This window comes from Prorops nasuta, unplaced genomic scaffold (assembly GCF_024137725.1).
Source record: "Prorops nasuta isolate Cenicafe-Biocafe unplaced genomic scaffold, Cenicafe_Pnas_1.2 PNAS00027, whole genome shotgun sequence".
In the NCBI taxonomy this organism is placed as follows: Eukaryota; Metazoa; Arthropoda; class Insecta; order Hymenoptera; family Bethylidae; genus Prorops; species Prorops nasuta.
Genome location: NW_027116824.1, coordinates 1,604,629 through 1,626,238, shown reverse-complemented (window position 1 = coordinate 1,626,238; position 21,610 = coordinate 1,604,629). Strand labels below are relative to the sequence as shown.

Sequence of the window (21,610 nt, the reverse complement as noted above, 5' to 3'; positions counted from 1 at the left end):
CGGATCCCTGACTAAAGAGAAGTCAAATTGACAAATTTTGGTGTTCCATTGCTTAAACGTTTTGAACCTTCCCAAGTTACGACGGTAGAATCTTCCGTAGCAGCATATAAGTAATGCTGATCCAAAGACCATGTAATGGCAATTATTGCACCACATCCTTTAGTTCCATTCACAATTTCTCTGACAAGCCTCAAATCCCAGCTACTCCACAGTCTAATGTAAAAAAGATATACGTAAATTGAGCTACCTAAGATTGTATGTTAAGTACAAGATATAAATACCTTATAATTCCATTATCCAGTCCTGTCGCAATGACATTGACAGAGACACCTTCAGGAGCATTGCTGTAACAAAGCGCTGTGATTTTCCTTCTCGACGTAACACAGCCTACAGGTCTTGCATTTATGGTATGAACACTTAATTCTGAGTGAGTGAAACAAATATTGTCCTCGTTATTATGAGGAAGTTCGTATGTGACCGCAATATCTCCTAAAGTTTCGCTTATCGATACAAGATTAACAGGGTATGGTTGATCGCGAATAACTGATCTAATGTAGGTCAAACTGTAATGAAAAAGGAATTTTATCGAAAAATCATAATATTTGTATGCTCTTTATACTTTTAAAGAAATTATACCTATTCAAATCCCAAATTACGACCACACCAATACTATCTCCTGAAACAGCTATGCTAAAAACTCTGGAGAGAGAGATTGTCGTTACTCTGCCCCCATGAGCCAATAGCACAGATACTGGAGTAGAGCTAAATTCTATCTTTCCAGTATTTCCTATGTTATATGAGTATACTGTGATTCTTCCTGACAAATGACCAGCCCATAGTTGATTACAATCTGGAGCTGACCCGAGTATGGTGATCTGTAGGTAATCAGAAATTACTGCACTTATTTGAAAAATCATGTATTTTTTTACTTACGGGATCGAGACCAGATGATTTAATTAGAGGCCTTGGTGGCTGTTCTTTTTTACATTTCAACCTTGCAACTCCATCGCTATTTCCCCAAGAAGCAAGAGCTGCTCCCAAGACGGACATTCCACTCAGCATGGTTGTTCCTTAAATTTATACCTTTAGTTGTATTACACTAAATACAGTACATTGTCTCCCCCTCCCACACTTTAAAAAAATAAAATAGTACCCTTTTCCTTGGTGTAACTCAGTAAAAGCGTAGTATAACTAGGCAGGCCATAAACGTCTCCAGTAATTGTAGGAACGAGAAGAGCCAATGGAACTCTATGCTTGTGTTTCCAGCAAGTAATAGGTTCGTTACCAGGTGCACCAACGTAGTTGCCCCATTTTATACCATCAACACCATCGATGACCTGTGGATAAGTTCCTGGAGATACAGAGTTTCCAATACTTAGAACGGGCATAGGATGGGCAGCTCTAAAAAGCTGAGCTGGTGTCTGTCCATATGTTCGAACCATTGTTTCCCACGCCTGTCTTTCCAGCGGATCAGCTATTTGTTCCACGTTGAATCCGTAATAGGTCTGCAAGAACGTAATAGCTGATAATGGCACAATAAATAATAAAATAAATAAAAAAGAAATTATGAATAGAGACAAAACAAAAAATATTATGGAAATCATACCGCAGGATGAAATACATTTATAGCTTCTACAGCGGGTCTACCAGTCTGCCTAAAGCCAAATACAAGGTCGATCCAATACGGTAAAACTTCTCTCACTAAATCCGATTCAAGAGCTGCTCTATGAGCAAGTATAAAAATGCGGGCATCATCGCCACACCATTTGGGTAATTCAACGTCGCCTACCCGGTTACCATTTTGTCTCACGCCAAAATTAAAACCTATTTTCATCGTATATAATTGTATATTAATTAAATATTCTTCTATTATATTAATTAAAAATAAAGGTTCGTTAGAAAACCTCACCTTCTGCATTCAATAAAAATTCTGGCAAATAGAAAAATTCAGGTATGAGTTCTTTCACGTCTGTAGTAGAGTCGCAACTGGTCAGTCGCCATGTAGTGGCGAGAGCATGAAACGTTCGGTCAGGAATATCAAAATTGTCATCTGTAAACAATAATAAAATAAATAGTTTGAAAAGACTTTGCTATATCCATGCTTTTGTACAGTTCCCTTACTACTGAGTAATACCTTGATAGCACAGGAACATACTGGTGAAAGGGGGTAATCGGACCAAGAAGTGCAATACCGTTCCAGAATTGCTATAATGAGATCCATAATGAAAAGGTTCTTGATTCAAAGCAATTAAATTCAAGCCTTCCGACAATGCCTGTTTTAAATAATTGTAATTATTGATATAATGCTGCTCGTTCTTTTTGTCCTGCACGGCCATAGGTCGTTTGAAATTTCTATAAATCTTCGGATCGTTGAGATCAATGGACTCGCTGGTGTAATCTGCAAGTACAAAGGGGAAAACTGGGTACTGCATGAGGTCGTTGTAGGAACGACCAGCGAGTTTGTTGAGACAAATAATGTATTCCCAATTGGTGAGTGCTCCAGTGCGCCATAACGAAAGAGCTTCACCCAGGTCATCGCCAGGGACTCTCCTTGGTAAGTTACAAGCGGATAGTTCAATAGCGAACTCGTCTCTCTCCTTGGAGGAGTTGAAGGCCAACAAGTAGGTTCTGCCAGACACCAGAAATATCTCGATCGCTCGTTCTTGCAATTGGTACCTTCTACGGTGCAATTCTCGAATGTCCTCGAGTCGCCAAGCAGTACCACCAACCATGGCCAGGTCCAAACCACCAAGAGCAATATCTGTGTGCAGCGGAGCATCAGGATTGTCAGGTACAAAATAGAGACAAGCCTCCCCTATCAGAGCTTCCCCTGCTAACTCAGCCCTCGGTGTCACTACCTTCGCCTGAGACATCTTACGTATTCTTTCACTGGTGTGAAGTCTTTCGATCAAAGCAGAAGCATTTGCATCCTGACGATTTCCAGTAAACAAATAGGACAATGGTGGCTCGATACGGGCTGCTTCCAATTTCTCACGATGTTCATTCATGAAGAATCTCTCGTCGATGTTCAAGTGACACCTCTGCAGTCTTATCCTTACCCTGCTTGGTCCCTCAGTAGGGTCCAACTCCCAGCTATTTGGATAACTCTCCGGAAAATGCCACGGGCCTCTTTCGTGAGTCAACCGTCTGGCTAGTTCCCTCCATCTGGCTACCGCCTGTGCCTCCATCGCTCGAGAATGCTTCAGCCTCTCCATGAAGGCCTTGCGCTCCCGATTCTGTTCTTCAACGACGACACGCGTTATCGCCATGGCACTCTCGCTCAATTGTTTGGCCAAAGAGTCAAATCGATTACCAACTCTCTGCAAAGCTGGAATACTGCTTTCGACCCACATGTCCTTGTCTCTGGTGAGTTCTCGCCTCAACAGGGTCAATTCTTCATTCCACAACTCTGAACTGGCCTGTTCCAATCCTTTGGCCAAATCCCATATGACCAATGCTTCCCTCAGGTCAGCGCATATTCGAGAATCAGCACTTGGCATCTCGTCCCTCCTGCGTAGCAGGTCCCAAAGGAATACTATGAACTTTTGTTCCACTTGAGGATGTACTTCCAACAAAGAAGCTAGAATTTCTCTCGCCTTTGGTTCTTCCATCAGAGACCTTACCGCGTAAACCCTGGTATTATTGCTTTGATGAGGGGCCAGCAGCCAAACCATAATTCTGGAAGTATAATTTCTCAACGACGCCCTCGAGGACCATCCAGCTCCCCAATGGATTTTCCTTTCGGACGGATTGTACAAGCCATGCAACAGAATGGAGAACAATCTCCTGGCCAATTGCAATTCCGTTGGTGGTGGTGATTCGTCGAGCATTGTGACGAACTCCACCGCGCGTACGAGGATCGTTCGAAAACGCTCGTGCAACTCTGCCTTGCCGGGCTCTCGAAAGCTCGTGCTGGGGGCACCACCTGGTAAGCTTCCATAGCTCGATGACCTTGAGCCGTGATCGCTTTGCTCGCTGGATGTCGTGAGAGCAGATGCTAAATAAGAAGCTGAAGCCAAATAGGAAGTGGTGCTCCTTAATCGAAAGCCCGAATGGCTGGATACTTTAGTTGTGAGGGCATCCAGCTCTCCGTCGAACAAGGCTACCTGGGCGTCCCTCGCAGCTGTCACGCAGCCAGTGTTCCTCGTGCACTGGAATCGTTCCTTCAGCTCCACGTAATTCAGTGTCAAGTGGATGTCTATAATAGCCTGGATTTGGTGGTTACCCGGTGACTCCAATAATTTTGTGGCTATTGCTATCAGCAAGACATGAATATCACGATACAGGGAGCTCGAGCTGCTCTTATGGCCAACTCCTATCAATGCCTGAGCCAAGCTTTCGACCAATCCTTGCTCCAGTAGGAATTTCAAGGAGTTAGGATTCTTAGCAATGAGATCTGTTATGAAAGAGACTATTGGTCTGGCTATATTTGGCTCGGTAGCAGCTGCTTTTACCATCATGGCCATCAAAGGTGGCATCGCTGCCAGAGTAGGTCCTCTTAGAGCCAAATTCTCCAGTGCCACGACTAGTGGCTCGCTTCCAGGATAAAGAGAAACCTGGTTGGCCAAGTGAATGAAGTATTTCTGCTTAATAAACCTGTTGACTTCATCGTCAGTAGCGCGCTGAAGGTATGTTTGAACGACTTTTATCAACGCTGTTCTTACCCTGGCATCAGAGTTGTTTGCCAGTACCAGGAGAAGCTCGGCTCTCAACACGTGCTTCAGGACGGAGCCTACTTGGCTGTCGGGTAAGACTCTCACAGCGTCCCTCATCAATAGCAATAGTCCTTCGCAGACCAATCCTTGGCAAGCACGTCTCTCGTCTGTCCAAGACGCTTGTTTTTCGCCACTGCGAGGATTCGAGCCATCACTGGCTGCGATTCCAGAATCCTCCCCAGCACTCGTGTCCTTGGAAGCTTCGCCGCTTCGTCGCTCCCTCCACTTCGGTATTCTGGTCTTCTGAATCTGCTCGTTTGTCAGTGCTTTGTCCAATTTGCGCATTTCAACGGCTCCTATGGATTCTTCCGAGGAGCTTCGTGTTCTATCAGTCACTGTAGAATTTATCTTAACAATTTTTTTCTTGTCAGCTAACGGTAGTAAGAGGAAATAAATATTGTGCTTCGAATGAGTGACATATGTCTCTGATGCTTGATGAACCAGTATCAAGTAATCTGTGATGGCTACCAAATGAACAAATTCCGGGGGAGCTCCCATCAACGCTCGAACCAATTCCACTACAGCGTTTCCAGTAGTAAGGTCTAGAGCTGCCCCGAGCTCTTCGTACATGAAGTGCTCTTTGCACAGAGTCAGTACCGAGTCAACGATACCTATTCTGTTCAATTGCGATGCGTTGAATTCTCGTTGCGAATGCTGATCCTTTAACAATAGCAACAACGCTTGCAGAAGCAAGCTCAAAGTGTCAAATTTGGACCAAGTCCTCCATGCGTTTAGAGCTGCATTTATCAATTCTGGATCCGTGATGACAGCTTCAGAATTTTGGGCCAATAAGTGATTTCCGCTGGTGATGTCTTTGATGAGAATAGAGCTGTCACAAGCTGCATCCAGAATGGCCTTTAGAATTTTTCGACCAGCGTGACATTTGGGAGATTCTAGAACTCGCAACAGCAAAGAAGGACCACCCTCCGATCGATATTGATTCAGCAATTCCACGTCACTTTTTGCCAGATGTAAAACTATTGAAAGGGCCAGTGCCTGTTCTTCCTCGGTTGAATTCAACTCGACTACCTGGGTAATATTGATTAAACAGTTTATAATGGCAAAGAGAGAGAGAGAGAGAGAGAGAGAGAGAGAGAGACGTTTACCAAAAAATTTATACTCACTCTTGCAAAGAGATAGAGAAATACTGGCATACCACCTACTAAACTGGCTGCTGGTACCAGACCTCTGTATTGCTGACATTCCAGGTAACACGACTTGATTGGTGTTATCGACAACGGTGGCTGCTGTGAAACTCTGTGCTCTGGTGCTGAAACTACCCTGAATCCTGGTTGCCCCGGAAAGAAATTTCTTACCACAGCTGAAAACAATTTCCAGTATATGTTAGTATGAATATTGATCATGAGACTCACACTTGCACCATTTACATACCAGAAGGATTAGCAATAGCTTGTGGATACAGATGAACGATATTCGGATTTTGCGCTTCATAGCTTAGCAATAAATTATCTTGCAATTCACCTAGATGCGAATTTTTCGCGTCCATTACAGAGTCCCAGTCTATCTTAGCTTCCGAAACTTTCGTTTCAACAGCGTGACGTAAATAAGTGCCTCCGTAAGACTTTCTTCGACTAACGTCAAACTTTCCACCTTCGAATTTGATTTCTCGAATGCCGTTCAATGCACCTGAGGCGATCAACGGTGCAAAATCAGGTTTTAAGTTGTTTAAGATGCACTCTGCAAGATTTGTATAATTGGGCCCCAAGCCAGCAAGATAGAGGGCTCTTTCCTTCGTAAATACGGGACACCTGAAAACCATGAGATTTCCAAGATACCATGCCCCGATGTTGCTCGATCCAATTTGCCCCAGTAAGACGCATGTCGTTCCTGGCTTTCTCACTAATAATCCATCGAATGGAAGTTGTGCGCTAATCTCCCTCCAACCGTCAACCCATAACACAACTTGGACTACTGCGCTACGCTTATTCAAAACGGTATCCTTAAAATTAATTGAAAGATGATGCCAGCGTCCCGAAGGTAACATTCCACTGATTGAAGTTTCTGATATCGTTCGATTCGTTTTGTCATCTGGACGAGTGAGGCGTAAAATTAATTTATCTGCAATTAGTAAATAAATGGATGAGTGAAACATGTGGCATAATCATAAATGACAATATTGTTTTATTTCTTTCTTACCTGTTCTGAGATCGAGCCAGGTTTCTAAGATCAAAGATTCGAATCCAATGGACATTAGATGGACGATAGATACTGGAGCTGGAGGCGACGATGAACCAGCCAAAACTGTGTCAAGCAAAATACAATTAATTAGTATTATTTCTGGACGGTGTTTTTTAATCAGGGGTCACCACTGACTGTCTACATTCTTATACCTTCGCGGCTCCAGTTATCTGATAAAACTCCCCAATCGGAGAGGCTCTCGTTATCAGAGTCCAATAGAGGAGAGGCACTAGCCAAAACTGTTCCCCTACCATTCGCTGGTAGTCCACGTTCAACTCTCAACCACATGGAAATAGAACAGCCATGCAGCCAAATTGGCCAGGACAATTCTGGACCGATAGGCAAACACGTAGCGTGGACTGACCACGGACTACAAATCCCTGCTGCCAAATGTCTCCTTCTAAAATTGCTAACTAACGTCTCAACTTTTTCTAAGTTCTTGTTGCTCTCTTCCGAATGGAGCTTTGATTTGGCCAGCGACTGAGACGACGTATCCCGATGCACAGGAAACGAAATAATAAAGTGTGGCTGTGGTCGTGAATTGAGAACAAGACGGAATAGTGGTTCGAGTAATTCTCGAAGAGGTGGTTCCTTATTTTTGAAGAGCGACAGGTATGTTACCAGCTCGACGGGGGATACGGATTGCGCCGCAAGAAGCGTCAGAACCTCCAACGCAGCATTCTGCAAATCTACAATGACACGTTTAATTATACAGTAACGATTCACCGTTATTAACAAAAATAGACTATATAATTTACCTGTATATTGGGAGTCCCTGGAGATGAAAATATCTTTAAACCCATTCAGAATCCGAGTTATTGCACCTGTCCCAGCAAGTGCGGCACAACTGGACGTGCTTTCTCTGCACGTGACCGATGCCTTACGCAATCCACTAGTAACGACTGTAGCTCTTTCTACATTTAAACCCCTGTTAAATGCATTATCAGTAAATTTATGAACACCATTCGAAGACTAATTGCAATATAATAATTATGTACTAACTGTTCAGCAAAGTGAATTAAAAGATCAACAGCCAATGAACATAAAGCAGGATGAGCATTCGCTTGACCCCTCGTTGGCTCATTCATCGCATTAATCGGATTGTTTTTCTTGCTGCTACTGCTTCCATTTCGAGGACTGTTGTGTCCCGGAACTTCCACGTCAGCCTCGTAACCATCATCAGCTGTCACGTATTCCCCAGTGCTACTATCCTCCGCTGTGCAATCCGGCAAAGCATCCAACGTTATTGTAGGCAACTGCATAATTATTAAACGTTTTATCAACGAACAAGGGAAACACACCAAATACAACTGTTTAACGAGTTTCTAATAAAGTTACCCTAGGCCGAAGCTGTTGCGGAGGCCTCTGCTCATGGGCTGGCTTCAGCATAGAAACCCTTAGTAAAGCCTCCACTATCGATGCTATTCCTTGACCCAGCTTTATCCCAGTATCTTTTAGGACCTTCCTCACTTGTAGTACAATGTCAAAGTCTCCACCTATGACACAATTCATGTTACATGGTTGTAAGATCTTCGGTCCCCCGTCGTGCACAACGGGAGAATCACCAATCATATAAATTTTTGCGCTTTCCTATTAACTAGATTCTTTCACAACGATGAACTACTTATGTCTTTGCGAGATGTTTACGCACTGAACTATTTTCACCATGGATTTAGCGCAGAAGCGTCTTTTCGGATAATCCGCAGCTGTGTACGACGAATTCTCTTATACACCATGTGTTCGAGATTTTAGGTCTGTTATTGTGAGCGGTTTGAGACTCGAGCCGACTCGCTCTAGCACACTCTATGACCGGTATTCATAGTCATTATTTATATTTAAGACCGAATTAAACATAGATTATCTTTTTCTATTACTATTAAATGAGAAAGGATAATCGAAACTTTAAGTCAGACTTAAATATAAGTAACGACTATGAATTCCAGCCTATGTCTCTCTTCCTCCTCATAGTTCAGCACAACGCCGCCAGGTGGCTGACTCGCGTAGCGGCTTTCTCGCTGGTAAGGTTTTGCCTGTGAGATACTTAATTCCGTGAGTTGCACTTGCTCACTCTCTATCTCGATTACGTCGAAACCCTAGAGACTCTGCTCTCTAGTTCCGCTTTGGAGTGCAACAGCACGGTCTTTCATATACCTAGGAGTTTTGTTCCTATCCTCTTCAGTGCTTATAGGATCATCGTATTACATACGATTTTTCGGAACCTTGCTTCCCTTAACTTAATTGTTAACCAATCTGCGTATATCACTGTGGTTTCGCAGTCTTCTTTCTATCCTTTTTTCCTTAACCATACTTGACTTCTTTGAAAGCCATAACGGATCAAATCTCTCACACTACGTTTAATGATTCATTATTTAAATGGAGATAAAGGCACTTACCAAACGAAGCTGTTAAACAGCACGTGATCAATGCTTCGAGAAGCCTGTACGCTGATTTACCTGGACCTGCAAGAGTAACCAGAATAGAATCAGATCAAGGAGCGAGAGAGAAAGAACTTAAATGTGAAAAGTTTTATTTACCTTTTATACTATTGTTTGTACCTATTCGCACGATTAATAGTTTAATTAGACGAGAACCTTGTTCCGATACTCTATGATTAGAGAATCGAGTTCGAAAATTTGGACAATACAATGATAAGCTGGCTACTGCTCTCCATGCGGCACTGTTTTGGTACAGTATCGTTCTCCCAATATCAGTTGTTTCCTCAGAGTCAGTTTTCTTCTCAGTCGAATCTTCCAGTTTTTCCTCATTATTATCAAGAATACTTAGTAATTCAATGGTTTGTTTCTCCAGCAGATCAAAGAAATAATTGGTAACCGCATTATCACCAAGGTCATCGCTGCTGTTACAATCAATCCTAGTGTTAACACTGACACTAATGCTACAGTTCTCCGAATACGTTTTCCATATTTCCATAGAAACGGCCACTTCCAGCAGAGCATAAGCGCTTCTGGTAAAATTCAAATCTGGCAACAGATTCAGGACTCTGTCGAGTCCGTTCATTTCGATAAAGCTCTCGTAGATTGGCAAATTTCCCAGTAGATTCGACAACACTGACAAACAGGATTGTAGGAGAAATTTGGCTACAGCATTATCGATGTCAATCTCGTAGGAGATTTTTGCTTTTGAAAGCAAAGGGTAGAATACCTTGAGAAACAACTGTTGCTTCACGCAAAATCTGGCATTAGGTGTAACTTTAAGCAAATGAGCCATGGTCGCGTATGACAATTTTAAATCATTGACGGTTAAGAGTTCATTGTAAGATTGTACAAAGTCCCAGGTATAATTTGCGGGTCTGACGCATGTCGAGCAAGTATCGGAAATCGGATAAGCGCCAAGCTCCTTGAACAAGATTTTCTCCAGTAGGCCGATCGCTGGTCCATACGTGATGTTAGTTCCTTTTTTGAGAAAAGCAACGATAGATGAGACTAGAACAGTTGGTGGGAAGCAACAGCAGGTGCCAGCCGACGTAGTAACTCTTAATAATCGAACTTGCAGGTCGTCGGTGAAGTAGCAGGATTCCTGCAGTAAACCAATAAGCGTCATAAACAAAGAAGCGATACAGCAGGCTTTACGAGCCTTCTGATCATGACTTATCCCCTGGTAGTGAGCGGGTGTTCCTAGAATGTCCGAATGATGAAAATTGTGAGTTGACCCTGTATCGTCGATGGAGCAAGACTTGTGTTTCGACCTGCGACAGCGCACGGCGTGGGCCAAATCCCGCCTGACCCTCTTTAATCCGTTCGTCAACGCACCGATCGTATCGATTATTTTTTTGACTCGAGTCATGGAGATGGCAGCATTGATGCTGGGCAACCTCAGCATCGTTATAATAATCCTTTGTACCAGTTTTCCATCCTGGCTATCGGAGAAGAGCTGAAATAGCTCGATGAAATCCGAGATCCGTTCTGCATTCGTAGCACGTTGGTGTAGAATGCAATATAAAAATGTCAGGATGCCATAAATGGTGGCAAAGATGAACTCTTGCAGTAAAGATCCTTCTTCTGGTGACAGGAGCACGACGACTGGCTTGGAGCACGCATCCTCCAGAATTGTCAGACTCATCGGTAACAATCCATTGTGGTTGACAGCTGCGATTGGCTGATCGGCTCGCAACGCACGCTCCAAGGCTGTTAGCATCAATCTGCTAGCTGCAGCTTTCAGGGTGACAGATTCTAACGGGGACAAGCGTCTGATTTCTGAGAGATTGAACTGCAAGGACCACAGAGTGTCAAGTGCGAATTTCAGAACCTGGACAGCTGGCGTTTGCTCGCTTGGATTATCGTATTCCCTCAATCCCTGCAGTAGTTCGATTATCAACAAACTGATCTCGAAACTGCTGATTCTACTGTTTAATACTCTCTCGATCCTAGCGTCCACGTAGTCCTTCGCAGTTTTTTTCGCAGGACGACTTGGCATTTCGTAGAGAGCTGTCTGCCATCGTTGCTCATCATCGCTACGCACCACCGATGTGAAGTACTCAAAATCCATAGGATTCTGGCGGAATTTTAGGGTAAGCGAACGACTTTGATCTATAGCATCCGTCAGGAGGTCGGATTCACTGCTGGCTTCATTTTCCGGGGGACGCAGCGACAGTTTTTCAGCAGCTGCGCTCTGCCTTCTACTCGTCGTTGTCGTCCTCCTCCTTGCCGGCGACGCACCATTTCCTTCGCAATTTATCAAAGAGCTACGCACTGACGATTTCTCTTTTCGCCTCACGTGGGCTACGATGTTCACCGTATCTACGGTATCCTCGTTGTCCCGGTGAAACCTTATGTACGGATTCTTCTCGGATTCACCCTTCTTTTCTCTTAATTTCTCCTTTCCCTCCTCTTTCTTCTCGACCGCTTCCGTTCGGCTACTCCCCCTCTTCCGCAACGCTGCAAAAATTCCCAAAATTACTATTCTATTCAGCTTACATTTCCACACATAAAAATCCTACATATTCATTAACCCTTAGACTGCCACAGTTATTTCCCAATCAATTTTATAATCTCACCTAAGACTATTTTGACCGTTAGCGTTATAATTGTTAATCCTTCCTAGATAGCACATGATATCCTCGGGATCGTCCCGAAAATGTCCCGCTTGTTCTAAAGATATTTCGGTAATTCACGGGATAGCCTAAGGACGATTCATGTGTACTGTAGTTCACAGGTAATTTATGGGATATTCGTAAAATATCCTAGGGATCATTCATAGGATTACAATATAAGACATCCATAGGTTAGCCGATGGATATCCTATTCCATTTACATGGGACATTCGTAGGATAATCGAAGGATTTTTAAACAGGCACTTTGCACTTTTTATCCCAGCTAGCATATAAACGTTTTAGGTTTATCCACAGGATGTATATTTATATTTGGACTATCCTAAAATAATCAACGAGGATTGAATTTGCTCCGTTTACTATTATTTATATTTATAATGCAATACCGCCCGGATACCAGTGCAGAAAACATCCTAGAGAACTCCTGAGGATAACAATAGGACGCTGGATATCCTCAGGAGTTCCTCAGGATGTTTCCTGCAGCCATTGTGCTATCTGGGTAGCATATTATATCGTAATATATATATATATACACGCAATAAATAAAACAACTAAGTAATTACTCATGTACAGTTATTTTAAGGATTATAAAATATTTCAGAAGTGATAAACACGTTTTCCAGATTTCTGTTCTTTCTCGCTAGTGGCCTTCATACTACCCAGTTAACATATAAGAGAGAGACAGATACACTGAACTATCCATTAATTGCGTAAACTTGTCAATTTATCAATGCGATTTGTATATATATACTTCCCCAAACCCTCCCTAGAAAGTATACATAGATTTCTTCCAATTTGTTAGGTTTAATTGTTTATGTTCGTTAATACAATGCTGACACTGATAAAAATATGTTGAATTATCAAAGGAAATGCAGTAGTCCGACCTGTGCCGTGAGGTTAAATACGGTGTAATTCAGCCAACCACATTTCGTCCGATAATGTATGTTTCTGTCAGTGCATAAATGTCTTTAATTCTGTTACGATTTTGAATATAAAATGACGTCCTTCTAGCTATACAATAAATTCTTTGTATATATATATATTCTTTATTATATTTAAGTTATAATAAGTAACACAGCTTCACATCTTTATTCTTCAGCTACCATTAACGGACTAACTGTTACCACTACGGTGTTGCCATCTCATACTAAAAGATGGCGCTCATATTTGAATCGCCCAATCATAAGTTGACGTTGCCATTCTCAACAAATTCGATAATTAATTGCAATTTTAATATTTAAGAAAGCAATTTGTCAAATAAATAATTGTAGTTATTACATACTAAAAATTGATTTTAATATCCATAAAATCAGTTTATGAAATTAATAATTGACGCTATAATATTTATAAACAATGTTCATGAAAGTAATATATGCATTCATAAAACTCATAAAATCTGTTTCTGAAGTCTATAAAAGTAGTTTTGAAATACATAACGTTTGTTGTAATATTCAGGAGTGTACCCTATTATAATCCTCAAAATCTCCAAAGAATAAATTTATGGATATCCCAAGGATAGAAATAGAATGGTAAGGAGGCGGTAATAGTGCAGTTCTTGGGATATCCTCAGAACTGCCCAGGAGTAAATTGGATAATCCTTGGGATATCTCAAAAATCCTACAAATATATCCATGGGATAGTCCGTGGAAGTACCTGTGTTGTCTGGGTTATGTGCACAACCGGGTACCCGTGTACCCACTAGACTAAAAAAGATGTTTTGATTCAGTTATTCATTATTAACTCTTAAAAATGTTTCATTGGTATAACAGGTATACAGAAATTTTCATGACATTGTTATCCCTTTTAGCAATTTACTCATCACACAAATATAACTATGGGTTAAAATCGATCGCGCGCTACCCGAGTAATACTCAGACCCTAACTTTTTCCTGTTTCATGGCCATCATAATATATACTAAAAGTCTTAGACACATTTTAAAAATTTGTATTTTTGTTATTTATTTAACTAACGAAATAATTTAAATCGTTTCCGTTTGCACAAGAACTTAAAAAATAAAAAAAGGGAAAATGGGTACATGGGTACCTCGGTTGTGTAACAACGTATACATATAAAGCTAGTTATATACATAAGGGTTAAAGTAAATGTACTATTTTCTCTATATTATATGTTTCTTGGTGGCGCCACCTGGTATATCTCTGTTAGGACTTCATGCGGATTCACCACAGTCTAGTTTTTTAGCTTCTCCCTTCCAATCTGTTCCGGTGGCGTCCCTTCTCGAAAGATCTCATTTATAACATACGGTTGTGTACATATACAATAAAAATTGTATTATCAGTAAGGAATTCTTATTCTAACCCGAACAATAATTACACTAAAAAATCTCCACAAACATTTTTTGCTATACTTAACACGTTCGCTGCCACTGCACTGTCGGTTTGTGCCACTAAACCTCTTTCGAGTTTCGTATTTGTAAAATATAAGATAATACCGTTCCCGAGCGCCTACGGTAACGAGAACACCGAATTACAGTGCGTATGATATAGACTGACCCTGAAACTCCGTCTGTAATTTAGACGCTCTGGCGCGTCGAAGGCATGCTAGCACAGTTAAATAAGACGCCCCAGCGTGTCGCGTCGCTGGCAGCGAACGTGTTAACTAAGTCCTGGCAGTCTAAAGGTTAAACTGCTAACTGTGCATTAAAAGGCAATTTTTAAGAAATGCAGCTAAAACAATTTTCCTCTAATGGAAGAAAGAGTATATATAGTAGTTGATCAGAATTGAGTGTTACTGAAAAAAATGACTTGTAATATTGTACATTGGTTAGCTCTCAAAGATGCTGTTCAATGAGTACCTGGTGATTGATGAGCGACTGGATAAAGAGCTATCAGCAAAGCGACCAATTTTCTTCCATAGGACAAACCTCTGACACCCAGGAGATGAAGCACAGCCAAGCATCGCCAGCCACGATCCTCCAGGAGATAATTCCTCAGGGGCAAAAGCTCGGAGCCGCAACAGTCAGCCCCAATTCCTTGTTTCTCTTTCTCGCACAGTTCATGAACGTCCGACAATAATTCGCAGGCGACCAAAGCAGAAACTCCACCACCGCCGACCGAACTGCAAAACAATAATCAGTCTTATTCAGTGTGACAGAGTTTCTATTCTTATCGCTCTTCTTATCTCTATCTCTATCCCTGTCTCGATCTCGATCTGCATTCATCCTTCTCTCTCTCTCGTCAATTTTTATTCTCTCCAAAAAATAAGGAAAAATTTTACATGGTAAACGCAACGCCGTGAGTAAATCAGTGAACAAACCACACGAAGCTGTAACACAATCTTCCTTCTCATATTTCAATCTAGCTCTACTAGCCGACTATGTACACTCGTTATTGCGATCCTCATCCTTATTTCGTCGAGCATTCGTTCCTCGAATACTCACCAGAATGAAAGAGCATCTTTGGCATCCTTGCCTTCTTTCACCTGAGCGAGTAGTTCGGCAAGAAAAACGTCCAGCCAGGAGGATTTCTGAAAAACGATAGTGTCTTCAAATAACTGACAAATAAGATCCTAATAATCATAATAATACAGCAGTGAGAAAACAAAAGACGAATTCCCAAGATGCAAAGAAAGATATATCGTTATTAGTAATATTTTCAAGCGTGGCTGATAAGATAATACATGTAGGATGAATCTCGTTGCACACGGTACGTGGTACGCGTCGTATTGAGGCAAACGTTTGCGTCTGCACGTGCTCATGATTTTCATCTGGACGTGTAGCAGTCTCTGGTCTAGAATCTCGTGGTTGCAACACGAGGATGATAGTTTTTTCAAGAAAATTCTTCATGTCCATAGGCTGACGAGCCTCTAACGGATCTTCCATCTTATTTACAATGGCAATGCTACGTGCTGAACGTCACGTAGACTCACCACTACCACTACAGTCAGTGAGAGATCCTCGTGCAAAAGTGTAGGTGAAAGTGGCGTCTTGCTTCTTCATTCTAATCCAACCTCGATCCTTGTCATTGAGTATTTTCTTCTTCCCTTCAGCAAATGTTATGTAATATTTGGTGTAATATTTATCGTGGTTGGTAAACGGGTAAACTGAGTATGGTGAGGCATCACTGTACTTGTGTATGTGTACGTACGAACGATACTTGTATGTCATCGCTCTCCAACTGCTCTCACTTACGGTCTACTATGGTTCATCGAGTAGTATACATACAGTGTTTACAATTTTTACTGCGTAATACAAAAAAGTTGTATACCTCGTAACTTTGAGGCTCTGCATGGATAAAGTTGTCCCAGAGGATCTGCAGTTTGTTCACGGGAGCCGAAGACATCCCTAAGTGCTCGCCAGAGTCATGCGTTCTACCGTCGCTATCCTCTTCCTCTTCTTCTTTTTCCTCCTCCTCCTCCTCCTCCTCCTCTTCCCCCTCCCCTTCTGTAGACTCGATCACGTCGACCTCATAGCTGGTTGCCTCGTAGTTGCAAGCAAAAGCTCGTAAACCCCTTTCGAGGACAATATTTGTGGAAGCGTTCTTGGCCCATCCGATTATTGCCTGAAAATTCAAAAAAAAAATTAGATGCTATACACAAAACATTTCAGTTCAGTTCTGTTCAATGAAACTTGAAAAAAATATTCTAGAAATGTTTAATCGGATAATGATGTAAGGGAATACGATATTTGTTTTGAAGCTGTACAACAAATTTATTTAAGAGTATTATTATAGTTTGAATATTGAGGAAAATGTTCCAGCATCGTTCTTGGAACATTTGAATAATGTTAGGAGATGCGGTGATTGTTTTGAAGCTATAGGAAAAATATAATAAGTAATAGTGTTGTTAATTTGAATCTTTTGAGGAAAATATTCCAAGAATATTCTTGGAGCGTATGAATAATATAGGGGAATTCGATGATTATTTTGAAGCTATGGAAAAATATATTGATAAAGAGAATTATTAATTTTTTAATCTTGGGGAAATATTCTAGGAAGGTTCTTGAGACACATTCATGTCGCCTGAGAATTCGACCAATATTTTGATGCAAAAAAATCGAATAGCGTTCGATCAACTCGAAGAACGGAGAAAGAGATTGTAGTTGGTTAGATGTCTTACGTAACAAGGCTCAAAGCCAGCAAAAGCTTCCCGTCATCGAGTTACGGATGCTGCTATATATTCTATTATGGTATAAATGAAAATAAATAAAAAGAAATTTGACAAAAAATTTAGCGGCTTGCGATTAACTCGAAAAAGGGAGATATAGGAGACTGCAGTCGATCAGCTGGATTACGTAAAGAGTCACGAAGCCTGCTAAAGCTTGTCGTTATCGGGTTACGGGCGCTGCTATTCTATTATAGTATATATACATATTATGTACATATTAAAATAAATACATTCCATATAAACATATTATACGTTACTTACAGTCGATGAATCTGAAATACCGTCCTTATCTATTCGAGGAAGACCGCGCGCTTTGTTTTTAAGTACAGGCGAAGCTGCCGGCTGGTTCACCGTCAATCTGCCTCCTGCACTCTCGGACCAAGGAACGATCATCTCAATCTTCCCTTCCAAAAATCTTAGCCTGTATCATCCATAGCAAATCGTAATCTTGCTGTTTTTTTCGATCGAATTTTTCCAGAAACCTCATTTTTCTGACTATTATTATTTCTAACGAAAGCTTCTACTCGGATAGAAATCGAACTAATAGAACACACACTTCAATCAAGGTCGAAGCACGATTCGCACGAACCAAACTATTTTTCATTGTTCAATCAGGGTATTTTTGCTTCAGTGTGGCTCGATAAGGACTGATCGGATTGGTGCATCGATTCCGAGGACTCGAGAGCACTCGAGACTCAGGACCGGAACTGACTGAGCAAAGAGCATGGCCGAGTCGAAACGCACGCACGTACGCACTAACGCACACACACAACTTGGACGAGCCCCCTAGTTTGCAAGTCGTCGTCTACAATATATATATCTTTCTCTCGATGATTCATTTGATAACGGTGTCGTCTCTTTCGTAGGACTCAATCATAGCTCAATCACTTTAGGGTGCGAAAAAAAAGGCGGGAAGATCCTTCGAGATTTCTCTTAACCTCAACCAATGAATAATTATTAACCAGTGGAATACGCAGCATGTGTAACCTTATTATCAACTGCAAAGCAAAGAGGAAAACTTCGATTAATATATGAATAATTGACGGGACTTTGCAAGAGTCTCGTAAAAAGGAAGAAGAGAAGGAGGAGGTGGTGGTGGAGGAGAGGGGAGATAAGAACTGGGGAACACGTGCAAGAGGGGAAAAATCAAAAGCCCCCTGTTACCCCCAAGCTTCGATCGGTAAAGACGAAGCAAGACGAGTCAACCCGACCGTTTCAACTATTTTTCTTTTTTTCTTTCTTTCATTATACTTTCCAATACTTATAACTCGAGCTTTAGTTCTCTCTCAAATTAGAAACGAAACTATTTAAAAACCAAAAGAAACATGTAAACAGCTACGTTATGTTTTATTTCGTATACATTATGTAAGATTGATTAATTCCTATATAATTCGATTGCGTCCGATAATTATAGAGACCCTCTCTTCCTTACCTCATCCCTTAGACACTCTTATACACCAATAAGTGGATTATCGTGAGACAATTTTCACCATGCGTGCACTGGCCGATAAACAGCGAAACGACAGTGATAACGTCTGACCTTCGCTATGCTTGCCTCCGATTATAATTACAGAGACTCCAACCAGATTTTATACCCATACTTTTTTTTGATAAAATGCTTCACGTCCGTAAAGTAACCACTGATTCAGCTTACATCACATTCCCGCCTTTTTTCAGTTTAAACGAAGCACATTCTAATATCAACCAATAAACTGAATTCCCTTTTCCCCTCTCTCTTCATTATCTTTTGTCTTACATTCTCCTATAATTCATTACAAATCTTAGAAAAAGCAACTAGAATTGAATCATTCTATTTCATATTATTCGACACTTATCAGTTTCTACTCTATAGCGACAAAAATCGATCGATTATCGTATCCTAGTCGGTCATTCTACCAAAGATAAGCTTCTCCGGCTAAAAATGCTGGTCTAGTGAAATCCCTATATACCAACATATATCAGTCGTCGATTATCTCTGTTCCTCAAAATGTCTTGTGACATGACTTCCTACTCCGAATTCCGACTGATAAAATGATTCATTGAAAAGAATGCAGTAAAAGATACTGTATGTGAGTAGAGTCTACAAATTATACGTAATGCATTTCGTGTACCATCCCAAATTTAAAAATGCTATTAATAAAAATATTCGTGGTAAAACTAAAAGATTATAAATCAAGGATTCAATTCTGATAAACTACAAATAGTTTATCTGGCTGTTTCAAACTATTAGACTGGTCATTAAATTTCTAACCTGAAAAGAAGAAGCTAGTGTGTTTATGAAGTTGTCCGGCTCTGCTCCTTTACTGACTGATCTCGCTGATCCTGTTCTTGTATCCTTTTGATCCTTTTGCTCGGTTATAGTTAGCCCTATAGTGCAGTGGTATAATATTGTGGACTATGTGACTGTGGTTGGTTTGGTTATTCGTTCGTGGTATAGGCTGGCCAGCAGAAGATATACGCTATATAGGGGTTAGGGAGTATAAGTATAAGTTGTATAAACGGTGAAGACTGTCAAAGTTATTGCTTGATTTGGATTTGATCGTTTACCCATTCAACCGTTCACCTGTCCACCACAGGAAGAATACAGCACAATCCACCGATTGTCAAAGAGACAAAGAGGACGATGAGCTTCTGGGAGAAGCTTCGAAAACCATGCAGCCTCAGAGGCGGTGCTAAACAGATTTCGGTGGACGCTGTGATACCGCTTTTTGCAATTCCAACATTGGCGGTTATAGCGGCTCAGGCTTTTCTATGGACCCTTTTTATTTTCCTCGCGACGCCAATACTAGTTTATTATCTCCATCACAATTTTCTCAGGTTCCTCCTTCGGACTAAATTCTTTCTCATGTGGACCATTACTAGTGTTCTATTCTTGATGATAATTTTCGAGGTTAGTGTTGTTCCTTTGCTTGAAATTCTACCTGAGGAAAATTTAATTTTCATAGTCTGTGTTGTTGGGGGCATATGGTGTGGTTACGAGACAAAACTCAAGGCTGATTGTGGAACGCAAGAGAGTGCACTGATTCAAGGCTTGGAGCTTGGGGAAGGAAGCGGAGAATTATGCACTACCTGCAGAAGAAGAGCACCATCCAGAGCTTACCACTGCAGGTTATGCCAGACATGTATTCTCAATAGAGAATATCATTGTAGATGGTAATAGTTCTTTCCTCCATTTTTGTTTCCTTACTTGATTCTTTTCTTTTATAAAACTAACTAAGACATAAATTTTGCATAGGTTGGATTGCTGTATAGGCTCCAGTAATCTACGATGGTACTTATTCTGCTTATTTTTCTCAGCATTTGCATTTATTTATGGGTCGAATCTAACTATGACCAGTGTTTGCCATCCATTTATTCTTATTGGAACAATTCTACTGCCAGATGATTGCAGTGATGTATATTATGAACTGGAGTATGTATTATGTGTTACTTATACTTAAAACCAACAACTTGCTGCAGACATATTAAAGATGCCAACATTTTCTCCGGAAGTTAAATTGTAAAAGTGTAGAAGATCCATAAGTTGAAGTATCTAGAATGAACAAAACTTAATTGGTTATTACTGATGCATAAGCAAAAGGAATGAAGCCAGAGATATACAGAAAATTTATAATGCAAACGTTAATAATCGAAAGATAATGATAATTGTCGAGACTGCCTGTTAATGTCGTAAATATAGTAATATCTCTTATTTGCTTTCGGACAATATAAAAGTTGGATAGATAATATGTCACGCAACTGTTTGCTTGAAATACTTAATGTACACACATGAAATAATGTATATATTGTTTCAGCATAGCCCTGTGTTTTGTCTCCTCGCTGTATAGTCTACTAGTAGGTATGGTGCTGCTCTGTTATTTCCTTTATCATCTATGGCTCATTTACCTCGGTACAACGTCTAACGAAAGACGTCTCCTTCTAGCTGAAAGTCCGTACGACCATGAAATGGTTAAAAACGTATCGAGATTATTTTGCTGTAAGACTTAGTTACCAATTTAAGATTAGGAATACTCAATTATTGTGCACAAGACGTTTTCATCTTGTTGCAAAATTTACTACTGAACAAATCAAGTGAAATTGTAAGGCCAAAACTTCAAAACAATCTTTGACATGTAACTGTACAAACCCATTGAACAATTTCATCATGAAGACTCGCGTGATATATTTTGACGCTCCAATAATAGGATAATGGATTATCTTGTTTAATAGAGCACAATTGATAGGTTTGTAAAAGATTTGCTCATAATATACAAATAGCGACATCAATGTATCATCTCCATCAAATTCTTGATTCTTTTTACTCAGATCTCACGCACCGTTTGTATATACATATATATATAAGTTAAACAGACATGAATGAATATATGTGTATATATATATATATATTGTAACTGTGATAAAATGGCCATTGCGCAATGATTATTCTAATAAACAATATTATTTAATTCGTAATTATGCTGATTAAAATCTTATTTGTATTTATATACATCGGATATTGATAGTATT

At 40.6% G+C, this 21,610-nt stretch overlaps 2 protein-coding genes across 6 annotated transcripts; one reads left to right on the top strand and one right to left on the bottom strand.

The window, feature by feature from the left end:
* Positions 1 to 10: 10 nt before the first annotated feature.
* mv (lysosomal-trafficking regulator mauve) lies at positions 11 to 19,475 on the bottom strand. 3 transcript variants are annotated; one of them, XM_066742070.1, is made up of 21 exons: positions 19,356 to 19,475; positions 16,207 to 16,500; positions 15,381 to 15,466; positions 14,796 to 15,058; positions 9,449 to 11,809; positions 9,308 to 9,373; positions 8,253 to 8,410; positions 7,917 to 8,170; positions 7,673 to 7,842; positions 7,067 to 7,603; positions 6,873 to 6,977; positions 6,108 to 6,794; positions 5,840 to 6,036; positions 2,135 to 5,744; positions 1,910 to 2,050; positions 1,607 to 1,824; positions 1,154 to 1,505; positions 934 to 1,070; positions 637 to 875; positions 282 to 563; positions 11 to 213 (listed from the first exon to the last, which is right to left on the bottom strand). In XM_066742070.1, exons 2-21 carry the CDS (start codon positions 16,279 to 16,281, stop codon positions 12 to 14), a joined length of 10,140 nt encoding a protein of 3,379 aa, XP_066598167.1. In that variant the 5' UTR covers positions 16,282 to 16,500; positions 19,356 to 19,475; the 3' UTR covers position 11. The 3 variants fall into 3 exon arrangements, with proteins under 3 accessions (XP_066598167.1, XP_066598165.1, XP_066598166.1); XM_066742068.1 differs by lacking the exon at positions 19,356 to 19,475 and adding an exon at positions 17,366 to 17,922; XM_066742069.1 differs by lacking the exon at positions 19,356 to 19,475 and adding an exon at positions 17,366 to 17,922 and having other exon boundaries at positions 14,865 to 15,058.
* On the top strand, positions 18,951 to 21,540 carry GABPI (zinc finger DHHC-type palmitoyltransferase GABPI). Of its 3 annotated transcripts, none has more exons than XM_066742077.1 (4): positions 18,951 to 20,257; positions 20,340 to 20,516; positions 20,899 to 20,942; positions 21,027 to 21,540. In XM_066742077.1, the coding sequence occupies exons 1-4, from the start codon at positions 19,728 to 19,730 to the stop codon at positions 21,089 to 21,091; spliced, it is 816 nt and encodes a 271-aa protein (XP_066598174.1). In that variant the 5' UTR covers positions 18,951 to 19,727; the 3' UTR covers positions 21,092 to 21,540. The 3 variants fall into 3 exon arrangements, with proteins under 3 accessions (XP_066598174.1, XP_066598175.1, XP_066598173.1); XM_066742078.1 differs by having other exon boundaries at positions 18,952 to 19,994; positions 20,097 to 20,257; positions 20,899 to 21,538; XM_066742076.1 differs by having other exon boundaries at positions 18,954 to 20,257; positions 20,899 to 21,536.
* The last annotated feature ends 70 nt before the right edge of the window (positions 21,541 to 21,610 follow it).